The sequence below is a fragment of the Ursus arctos genome, unplaced genomic scaffold (genome assembly GCF_023065955.2).
Source record: "Ursus arctos isolate Adak ecotype North America unplaced genomic scaffold, UrsArc2.0 scaffold_17, whole genome shotgun sequence".
Taxonomy (NCBI): domain Eukaryota; kingdom Metazoa; phylum Chordata; class Mammalia; order Carnivora; family Ursidae; genus Ursus; species Ursus arctos.
Window position 1 is genome coordinate 47,148,330 of NW_026622841.1, and position 12,486 is coordinate 47,160,815.

Consider the following 12,486-nt stretch of genomic DNA (forward strand, 5'->3'; position numbering starts at 1 on the left):
AGGAACCTAAAGCATGAACACATTACATTGGATTACAGCATCAGTGCAAAAGCAGCGTTACCCAACAGTCTCACTGATATGTCATCAACTCACAGTGATCAATGGGCTCTGTTCCAGATCTTCTCTCATCCTTTCCTATTATGCTTATAAGGTTTTTTTGGTGTGTGTTTAACAAAATGAGTTTATCAACTAGTTTTGTTTTAAAGGGAAAAAAGATCATTTGTCAAATGATTATTCTTCAGCAATTACCTGAAATAAGTTCTGGTGTCCTACTTTAATCCATGCCTTCATTCTATCTTATAAACTATCACTACTCTGTAATGCATCATTTAAAAGTTTTCACCGTCAGTAAGTTTGGGAAATGCTACACTCTAAGACTAACAAGTAATTTGAACTTCTGTGAAGATGAATAACTGTCAATGATAAAAAATATAAATCAGATTTTCTAAAATGTCTTTATTTTAAAAACCTATACAGTTTCAATTTAATAAAAAATATTGCCATGAAATATCTAATTATACAGCAACAGAAATACAGTTAGAGGTTATCCAAAAATAAATTCACAATTTTAAAGTTGGAATACACATTTTTTCAAATAAACAATTAAAAGATTTTGTTTCAGATGGTTTTCCTCTTAAACATTCCAGATACACATACTGAATCTTTTGAACTAGAACAAGACAACCTCTCAATAATGACAAATAACTGCTTCTATTAACTTGAGAAATTAACTCCAAACCATTCAATTACTGGTTTAGTCACAAAACACTAAAAAGGCCAAATAAATCATTGCTTTAAAATGTTATTTATCTTTTGAAAATGAAATCTACATCTGAATTATGAAGAGGAATAAACTTTTTATAGAAAAAGTTGAGTCTTCCTGACTGGTTGACTGATTTTCTATCAAATTTATCCTATTTCTACTAATTTCACAATATCCTGAAAGAGTGTGAGGTGTTAAAATATGAAAAGCTTCTTTGGCCCTTTAGACAGAGGTACCTTAAATGTAAACAATTGTAATGACAACCTTCTAGATGTGGGTACCTACATCCTATATTGAGTTGGAGATGTATGTAACTTGTTTCTCAAAGACATGATAATTTCCTTTCCAATAATAGATTTGATATATTGAGATATGTTTTCAAATACCTTAAAAATCAAAATTCATATAAAGAATCCTTTCAAAAGATCAGAGAAAAGCATTATATAATATTACACTGTAAGTTTTATTAACGGTAAATGTTTGCATTTATTTTTAAAAGCTTAGCTCTTGCTAAGTGTTTTTTAAACAAAAGCTAATAAGCGAGAATCATTTGCCATACATAAACTATATTCACGAGCAAGACTTTAATCAAGTGGGAGCTTAAAAACACCGGAAAAAATACAAAGCAAAACACTGCTATGTGTCAATTAAACTGCTTTCTATCACACTGAATATACTGTATTTAGACTAACAAGCATACTGAAATTAACAGAAAAACAATTTTGTGGATTCAGGCTAAGTAAAATTCGCATTAAGGACATGCAATCCATGATTTCCTTAAAAAAAACTTTCTTAAACCGAATCACTTGAACAAAAGGTCTTTTTCTCATGAGGGGAAGACAATCTGTGTTTACCAAACAGATCCTCCTTTCATATTAAAATAGCAAACTGTATGAACCCTAGCTCTTCTTCCCAGATGCTACTTATACATGACTTTGCATAATGACTTATAGAATTACTTTCCTGGTAACAGTGTCATGGCCATAAATACTTTTTTAAAAAAACAAATATCAAGTGCAAATCTAGAAAACTTCCTTTAAAGAATTACCCAAACCCAGCACACAGGCAGTATTGCTATTACACAAGCTGAGCAATACGCCTTATAAAACGTGTGTGTGATGATACACCCATACGAAAGCCAGCCTTCTATCAAGTTTTAGTAGTGTTGCCAAGTTAATAATTCTTTCAAGGCACTGAAGAGTTATGTAGATGGATTTTCCAAAATATAATTAACAATTGCTTAAACTGTTACAAAGCCCTGAGTCAGAACTTTCAATAGCTTCCTGAAATTATAGATTTCAGACAAAATGGCGTATTTGTTTATTTTATAGAAAATTACAAGACCATTTTGCATTTTGGAGGAAAGAAGTCACATTTATGAAACAAAGTCATGTAGACTGTACAGGAAAAGTAAAACATGCAGCAGTATTCTCTTTCTTAAACATTTTGTACATGTCCGTCGTCACCTGTCGTTATGGATTTACGTGCCAAACTGATGTGGCAAGTCACCCTTCCTGTACCTACTGCTTAAATCCTCAACAACATAAAAATTTCAATTTGAACCTCGGGTTCCCATCTCTTCCTTAGTCACAAAAAAGAATGAAAGCTGGAAAAGTAATACTCTGACAGAAAAGGAGGTAGAAAATGCCGATGCAGCAACTTACGATTTCAATTCCTCAGCTCCACTAACTCGTTCATATTTTCATACTCTAGATTCATCCTCTACTAACCATTTATTAGTAAACTGAGTCTCAATCTAAAAGATTTTCCCCCTCACTATAGCAAAGCAATGTACACGAGACAGCATTAAATAGTTTTTCCTCAAATTTAATGTTAAAGAAGTACAACTGTGATTATTAATACTGCTATAGTTATATATATATATATATATATTTAAGTTCCAAGGCTATCATATGATTATCAAGTAATATCAGTAAGCATTCCTATCATAATATTCAAGCAAATAAAATTAGGTTGCGTTTTTGAGAGAAAAAAAATATCTTGAGACCGTTACAAGGAGACTTAAAGACAACTGACATTTTTGACAAGGCACACATAGTCTGTGAAAATCTACAACCTTCCCCATTTACTACAAATTCAAAGCTAACCTAATTCTAATGTTGAAAATGTGTGTGCTCCCCTGACCGGCGGCTCCAAATGAAGTAACAAACCCTTCCAATTAACAGACATTTAACTCCAACCCAATATGATTTATAACAGTTGGGTAGAAGGGAAGAAGTTCTGTCATCCCCCAAATCTTAGGAACTTAATGTTGACCATGACTTTAAATCTTGTAAACACAAACTATTAAGATAACTCAGGATGTTTCTTGATTTATATTTAATCAAAACTCTTGATTTATACTTAATCAAAACTCCATTGAGGGGAGGAGAGAAAACGGAGTTGTTTAATGGGTACAGGGTTTCAGTTCTGCAAGGCGAGAAAGTTCTGGATAGCCATTTAACAATGTGAATATACTTAACACTACTGACCTGCACACTTAAAGATGGTGAAGATGGTAAATTTCATGTTAAGTGTTTTTACAATTAAAAATTGCAAAAAAAAATCTATTCCAAAGTTTCAATTTTTACACAAATTATTACTATATCATTTTAGATACTCTGACAGGATAGGTGCTTTTCCTTTGGACTTTTTTTTAAAGCCAGATGTATTAAACCGTATAGTTTACAAAGTAATTGTCAATTAAATGACACTAAAAACTGGATGAAAGACTTTTTTTATTACTCAATCAAGTATACTCTTTCTGCTTACTGCTTTAATGAAATCCACATGATTTTCTTAAACCCCCTTTTTCTCTAAATTCAAACACTGACTTTTCTTTCTTATTTGTTGCAACTCCTTACTGTCTCCCTATCCTATCCCACTGCTAAGTCTCTTAATTCGTAAGTGTAACTAAATCCTAGTCAAAAAGGGTCCAAAATTCATAACAAACAAGAGGATGACCCAGCAAGCTTTGAAATTCGAATTGGACAAATCTTAAGCAGCATGCATTCCAATATGCTAAAATGCTCTTACAGGCTAAAGCCATCAAAGATACAAATTTAAGAATGCTATTTTCAACATTATCAATTAATTTTAGGTCTCAGTAACTAGCTGGTCAATTTGCAATGTTTAAAATTACAAACATCTTGTCCAATTATGATTTGGCCAGCTAAACTAAGCATCTGTCTAATGTACTATTCCTACCCTAATACAAAATGATCTTCTCTTGAAAAGCCTTCTTGCTCCCAACAAAATTAAATATGTATATAGGAAAAGCAGTAAGAATGTTAAATTATGTGAACAAAAACGAGTAGAATAGCACCATCTGGTAAGTTGTGTGTGTGTTTTGGGCAACAAAGCTGATAGTCTTAAAGGAGAAAATGCGGTAGGAATGAGGGGGTACAGAGAGGGAATCCAAATGCTACTTAATGACAACTCTTCTGAAACATTAGGAAGAAGTGTTATCGGTACCTTTGGATCCCTTCTTGACTACAGATTTCTTCAAATGTACAACTGCTGCATGAGAGATTCTGTGTGTGCTAAGCTGCTGACCATTTTTCAGTGTTGTGTATCTAGCCTCTGATGCCCAATAAATATGTTTTGAATTATGTCTGCTATGTTTTGTTTTGTTTTGTTTTTAATGATTCTAGGAAAAGTAAAAGCTCTTCTGAGGCACATGATGATGAGCTGATGAGAAGGAAACATATCTAACTGGGAAAGTGGGGCTGAGAGACATGTAAGAGGTAGCGATTTCACAGAGTTAGAAGAAAGTCACTTAAACAACTCAGTTCTTAATCTTACTCTCGCTCACAAACACAAATTTAAAATAATTTTTCAGATGCTTGAAAACATGAATAGAGAAACACCGTCTATTCATTAAACAAATTTCAAAGTGGTACAAATATAGAAAATCCGCAAGTACACAGCATTATAATCATAGCAACCTTATGACTTTGTGTAATAATTTATGTTAATTGTATTTTGTATGTATGTAGAAGAAATAAACTAGTCTGGAAAATGAAATTGCCTTTTAGCGATGTAAGTTTAAGCACTGCAAGCTCCAAAGACAAAAAGGGTTTAAGTAAAGCAGAGCTCTAGACCACAGAATTCACTGGATGGCCAAACCATGCACGAGTCAGCCAGGTGTTTCCTCCTCTCCAGCTGATCTAGTGGAAAAGAGATGGGCAGCCTATGGCATGGAAGAAAAAAAATCCTGACTTCCGCTATTTTCAAATCTGAAAGAAAACAGCCTATTTCTTTAAGTGAACATCATGTCAGATGTTCTATCTTTCTATAACATTAAAATATGGCTTAAAAAATAGCCTCAGTGGCCCTTTATTAGACAACTGAATCCATATAAATTTTCAAATTTAAAATTTATAAAAATTTTACTGTTCTAAATCCTAAGTTATTCAGCTAAACACAGATATGGAATTGCTGAGACTACAAAATCAGCCAGCAAAGCTCACCACTGTTTTCACCAGGACTTGCAAAGGCAGCGGCCATTAAATTGCCAGGAATATTCTTAAATTTAGTTGTCATAACAACAAAAAGAAATCCCCAAAAAACAAACAAAACAAAAAGAAAGAAAAAAAAGAAAGAACCACTAGAATCAAAGAAAGGAAACAACTACCACAGAACTACACCCTTAGGAATAAGCTTATACACAGTATATAGTAGACACCACTGTAAACAGCTGGTATTTTTATACTCTAGCAGCAATGACCCCAAAACACTTATTTATATGTGGATTCATCCTAGAGAGAGTAAGACTACTCATTCGAAGGAGGGCTCTAGAATAAGTCCGAGTTAAAAAAAAAAAACACAACAAACTACAGGTAATCAGACATATTTCTGCAAATGTCCTGGTCACTCTTTCTAAAAAGTATGTATTATTAGGTTACTTACTACGTCTTGGATACTGTTGGTAATTTAAATAATATCCTCATCTGTAGGTATAAAGAGAGAGTTTTCTTTACAACAAGCCTTAGCAACTGAAAGAAAACGGAAGTAGGGCCTATGATGAAGATAGAACCAGTATCACTGTCAGAATGAACAGATACGGACAAGAAAAAGATTGCTGCCTTGGGACAATGAGTTATCCTTCTCAGACCACTGGGGTACTAGTCAGTACAAGAGAAAAGCTACATGGAACCTCAGAAGTCCAAATAGGGCAACATTATTTCACTGGTCAGATCAAGCCTGGATAAGTAACCACAGGGAAAACTGAGGTACACTTTTCACAGACTTTTTTTTTTTAAAGGCTGGTAAACAGAACAGTGTATAGATTGATATATATGAAAGGCAACTGTTAATGGTCAGTTAGTAGCTACTTATTTATTGGCCACTTCCCCACTACAGTTCCCCACTACGATTGCTTATTTTTCCTTTTCATGTCAATCACCTTGAAATTTGATTCAAGTTAAACAAGTTTCCTTTTACGTCTAGAAATTAAGCTAAATGGAAAGTCACCACTCTCTCATCCCAAGCTTCCATTTACTCTAAGAATTCAGAATCATTTGCATAACTTTTTATCTTAAAAAGATAATCCTCTCTTCAGTATTAACTATGTAAAACTTGTATTATAATTTTGTCTTTTAACACACGTGACCTAATGGTTTGACTTGTCCCGTTCATTTGATGCATGACTGTTCTGAGTACCTGTGTCAACCCACTGTGTAAAATCATGATAAACTGAAGGATAGCTGATCATAAGAAACTACATTTCTTGAGGTCTAACAAATTTATAAACCAAAAGAAAAAATCCAATAAAAACAAAAATAATAGGAGATCGTTAAAGGATTTTTTCCCCTTAGAAGTGACAAGTAAATTACCTATGAATTACATGGATTTGATGTTTCAAATTAAAAGACACAAAAACAAAAAACACAACTTCAAACACTGTCTTGTAGAGGTTTTTTGTTCTGGCACATTTACAGTCTAATTACACCCTAGCAAAGAAACTATGATATTAAAAATTAATTCATTAGAACCTCCAACTAGCTTAACAGCTTACTAAGAGCTCATGACCAATACTTCAGCTAAGAAAACACAGTTTCTTAATTAATACAAAAGAATCCTTCGTTCGATAGCCTTGCGACAAATAGGACATTCACTCATTCGGTCTCCACAGAGCTGGCAGGTTCCATGGCCACAGAGGAAAATCATATTCTTCAGACGATCCAAACACACAGGGCACATGGTCTGGAATGTGAAATAACAAAGCAATAAGTGCCGAGACATTTTATATTTTGAAACTGTAATATGTAACAACTTTATAACATCATTTTCTTTTGTTGTTTCAATCTTTTGTTGCTCTAAAATTTAAAAATTTTTTTTAATTTAAAAAATTTTAAACAGTTAAAATGTCATCCCTATAAAACAGAAATATTGGTTGTAGTGTCAAGACTATATCAAAGGCACTACCTAAAATAAATACTACATAAAACAAAAATTGCAAATGCCAAAATCTAATAAGAAATGGATAAAAATAGGCGCAGTTTCAGTCAGATTCCCCAACTCTGGGTGCTATGCTGTTCTTGTATGAAAATATGACAATGTATCAGGCCTACTGGAGAGGGGGAACAGTGTAGAGATGTCCCTAAAAATACATGAGATGTATTTTTATGATACAGTTTCAAGCCTATTATCACTCCCACTTTAAAAACAAGGAAACCAAGGCTTCGTGGGGCTAACCACTTCCCCACAGCAGGCCACAATGTGAACTAGGGTTCTGTTGCCCACAGCTCCTGCTCTGAAACATGCTTCACTGGATTACTATCAGTGTAGAATCCCCTCAAGTTAAAAACACTTAGCCTAAGTTACATATTAATAAATGTACCTTCATGAACTCAGAAAACTTTAGAAGTATGTTAGGTATACTTCTATGAAAACACTCTAGAAAAGCAGATGTTCATTCACAAAAACACATTTTACACTTTATACTTATAAAAATACATTTTACCTTAATACATCACAATACTTCATTCTGAATTATATCTTTTCCCAAATAACACAGAAATGAAGAATGTCTAAATTAATAAACTAGGCCTAAAGCCTATATGAAAATGTAGTTACCAACTTTGACAATACCAGAGAGCATTGTGGTAAGGAGGGGGAAGGAACTGTAATCTAAATTGTTAACCACAGCTTTCCGAAGTAAATTTTCACATTTATCTATCTTAAAGTTTGAGAAACAAAGTTGTAGAAAATTTTATTTTTTATCTTAAAAAGCCAAACCAGCCTTTTAGTGCCATTAAGAGAGTTTCTTTTCCCTTAAATTTTCGAGTTATATGCAGTTAATTAATAATGTTTATTTCCAAAAGTAAACACATCTGCACAGCCTAGGTTAAGTTACTTAGAGATTACTATATCCTTAACACCACATGAAATTACATTGGGGTAACAGAAAGTCTGGAGATTTAAAATTTAAAAAGGGTTATTCAGCTACTTTGTCTTGGTAACCTTGAAGGGATCCCTGCAAGAAATCCCATCAATCCTCAAAAAATGAATTTTCCTGTAACTGTTTAAATATTTTAGTGATGCAATATGGTCGTGAAGATTATTTAAGGGAGAAGAAATGTCTTTGAAGTGCTAAACTTGGATAAAGGTAGAGCTGAATTTTTAAGGATACATAAGAGGGCTCAAAAAGTGCCATTATTCATTTTAAGAACAATTTTAATTCACCATTAGGAGATGAAATGCTTTTCACAGAAGATGTATTCAAAAATCAGTTTTACTTTTCTGTAAGTGTCTTATGGGAAAGGAAATGAGAGCCTACGGAGATTCAAGATTTTTGAAATGTTCTATTTTATATCAGAATGAGCTAAATATGTTCCTATTTTTATGTTCCTACATAAGGACTGGTAAATCCATGTTTATCTTTACTTACTCACTATATAATAAGTATTACTAGGTGCGGGATTTCAAAAGAAAAACTAGCTGAGTCATAAGACTTTTCATCTTATCATATGGGTGTTTAAATTCCTAGTAAATATATACATTTAATTCTAAATTACTGTAACTACCATATTACTATATCACGAAGGTCATTAGTTACCTTGACTCACTCTATTTATTGACTATGTTACTTTCTTATAAATTCAGTAGAAAAGACAAGAGTGATGATTAACAACTGCATGGAACACTGACGTGATACCCAAACTAAAGAAATAACACCCTTTGCTTCTCAACCCTTTGGATCTGATTTAATTGCTGGATCAAATGGGGGGGTTGGGGCAGGGGAAGACAGACTTTCTTACTCACTGTATATGTAACAAGTTTTAACTAACTTCTTTATTTTACTGTTGCTGCTATTAACTATTGAGTAGATAAAAGAGAACTTCTGTTGGCATGTATAAGATATGAAGAAAGTTTAAAGGATGGAATGCTACCTTTTCTTTTGAAGCCACTCCAAACATCCTCCCAAATACTTTCCATCTACCGCTCACTGATACCCACTATTCTAAATACTGCTTTTTTCCTTCCTTTGCTTTTATGGTCTGAGTGTGTGTGTGTGAGACAGAAAAATATACATTTTTCCTCTCTACTGAAGTATCACATCTATACAGAAATGTGCACGAATCATAAATGTACAGTTTGATAAAAGTTCACAAACTGGTCAGGTGTATGTAATCGGCACTTTATTTATCTCTCTATAAAGAAACATCCCTTGTGCTCCCTTCCAGTCATCCCAGCCAAGAAAACCACTGCCCTTGGTTTTAAACACCGCCTATACAATTTCCTCCAAGCCTGCATCCCCAAACAACATCCTGCTTAGTTATATGATTATAATGACCAACTTTCCCGAGGTGTTACTAATTTACATTCCCATCAGCAGCATGTGAGTTACAGCTGCTACATACTCTAACGCTTTGTACTGACAATTTCTTTTCTTTTTTTTTTTTTTAAAGATTTTATTTATTTATTTATTTGACAGAGATAGAGACAGCCAGCGAGAGAGGGAACACAAGCAGGGGGAGTGGGAGAGGAAGAAGCAGGCTCATAGCGGAGGAGCCTGATGTGGGGCTCGATCCCAGAACGCCGGGATCACGCCCTGAGCCGAAGGCAGACGCTTAACCGCTGTGCCACCCAGGCACCCCAGTACTGACAATTTCTAACACTGAATTTTCCATGCAGTCAGGTAGGTAAGAAAAGGCATCTAACTGTAGTTTTAATTTTCATTTCTTCTTTTTTTTTTTTTAAGGTAAGCTCTATGCCCAAAGGGGGGGCCAAACTCACGACCCTGAAATCAAGAGTCACATGCGTGACTGAGCCAGCCACGCACCCCAATATTCATTTCTTGATTACTCATCTGGTTGAGCATTTTTCATGTTTATTGGGAAGTGCCTGATTAAATCTTTGAAACATATTACCTTTTGCAAATATTTAAACACTACAATTGATACCCTAATATGAGCCAAGATTACTACATAAAACATTGGTAGTTTTATAGAAAACTATTAAATGCCATTCTTACAATCATCATTCACCAAGAAGGAATCATTAGTACCTGCTCTTTAATGTCCTGTAACTGCTGTTGCAACTTCTGGACATCTGCATTGACATTGGTATTATCCTTGTCCTTTTGTAATACTGGAATATTTCCACTTGCTATAATGTAAATAAAATAAATATTTTAATGTTATGATTGTTTTGACATAGCAATGATTTTTTATTTCTAAAATTATTACTCCTTTATTGAAAACACAAGACTATTATTAGAATCCTCTTTAAAAATTTTTCTCATTCATGGACAACAGATGCAGTAGTGACATTCGTATTACACTTCTCTATTTATAATCTTCAGAAAGAAATAGGTTTGCACATTATTTTCTAATTATATTTAACTCAGCTAGCCAACAATCTACACACAGACTTTTGGGTTTTCTGAGGTACTACTTGCTTCCTTTGACAAGCTCACAAATACCTTTTATGCTTGTTCTCTCTGCTTCCGCATTGTACGAACCCAACAATGCAGGCAGCACAGCACTTTTTTAAGAAGCCAGTTTTGGAAGCAATGATTATAAAGTCTCTTACATGATGTTTCTAAGAACACACAAAAACCTAGGCTCCTTCCTCTCTGCCCAACCCTCCTTGCTACTGATCCGAGATGAGGAACTCCAGGAAAGAAAAGCTGTGATCAGTGGGTCTCCTAAATGGAGGGAAATTTTCTATTTCAACTTTTACTACTCTCTAGATTTTTACTCTCTTAACTCTAGTTAATTTGTCCCTGGGACTTTTATTCTACTCTATTGGTGATAAAGACAAAAAACCCTGGGCAAAGGTGGTTATACTAATGTTCTTCCTCCTGCATACACAGAACAAAGAAATCAAGGATACTATCCAAGCTGATATCTAGTGCAAAGATGAAAAATATTTTTATACAGCTACAGTATTAAAAAGATTGAAAGTAAATAATTTACTTTTCATCTTTCCACTCCTTCACTGAGTTACACTTCAGTATATCTACAGTTACTCTGTCCCAAATAAATACTATTCTGTAAAATACTGACATGCACTAGGTAAAACTTGCTACACAAAGGAATGAGGCATTAATACTTGTGTAACTGAAAAAATGTGCAATATGCTGTTCTGCCAAGATACACTAAATTTAATCTTAAAAACAGCATATTTTCTTTAAGCAAGAATACAACAATTTTCTTATATCCTACGTGGATGTTTCTTAAAAGACAAATGCTTCAAGTTCTATAATCATAGTGCAACCTAGAAAAACATAACCTCAAGTTTCCTGTAATAAGAGCAAACCCCCCCCCCCCCCCGTTCCTCTGGAGTTTTGGGTCACAAACCCTGTGCTTTACAAGGCAACAGTGTACTACACGCGAGACGAGATCTTCATGAAAGCCCCAACAAGAAAACAAAGTAAGAAAAAGCTCAAGAAAATACACTTACAGATGTCATCAGTGGCATCTTCTGAACTTTTCCCTCCACAGCACATAATGAAAGGCACTCTTCGTTCAACTACCGCCCGACACTGCACACACTTTTTCATCAGACTAGCACAGTCTGCAAAATAGCAATAGAATACTTCTTACAAGAGACAACACGACAAGAGGGCTGCCTTTCTCTGCTCATTTTTATAACTTAAATCTCACACTGAAACATTAAACAAATTCTATGAATGCACAATTCTACCTTCTTAAAATGTTACTGACCTACGAATGTATATTCTTCATAGGCAGCCTCTAGAAGACAGAGCCCATTGTTATGAAAATAATGACATTTTCTAATATATTAGAATAAATAGTGAAAGGGATTTTTCTGGTTTGTTTTTTTTTAAGGATTTTATTTATTTATTTGACAGAGAGCATGCGCACACAAGCAGGGGGAGGAGCAGAGGGAGAGGGAGAAGCAGGCTCCCCACTGAGCAGGGAGCCTGACATGGGACTCGATCCCAGCATCCCGGGATCACGACCTGAGCCGAAGGCAGACGCCCAACCAACCCACCCAGGCACCCCTGTGGTTTTTTTTTTTTTTAAACAAAAAATATTTCAAGATCTTAAGGCTTGAGAATGAAAATAATGGCATTTTCTAATACATTAGAATAAATTGTGAAAGGGATTTTTGTTTTTTTTTTTTTAATAAAAAATATTTCAGGATCTTAAGCCTTGAGAATAAAGGAGAAAGATACTTTCCATAAGTTTTAACTAATATAGAATTATAAGGTTGCTCACATAATTTTCTAAACGTACTTTCTATTG

The 12,486-nt window shown here is 34.2% G+C and overlaps 1 protein-coding gene across 1 annotated transcript in view; it reads right to left on the reverse strand.

Moving 5' to 3' along the window:
- Window positions 1–436: 436 nt before the first annotated feature.
- Window positions 437–12,486, reverse strand: part of MIB1 (MIB E3 ubiquitin protein ligase 1) — a 134,008-nt gene continuing 121,958 nt past the window's right edge. Inside the window, exons 19-21 of the mRNA XM_026496075.4 lie at window positions 11,678–11,791; window positions 10,278–10,378; window positions 437–6,970 (exon numbers count right to left, since the gene is read on the reverse strand). Coding sequence (XP_026351860.1) covers window positions 6,830–6,970; window positions 10,278–10,378; window positions 11,678–11,791 — 356 coding nt within the window. The 3' untranslated portion in view covers window positions 437–6,829. The remainder of the gene's footprint in view (window positions 6,971–10,277; window positions 10,379–11,677; window positions 11,792–12,486) is intronic.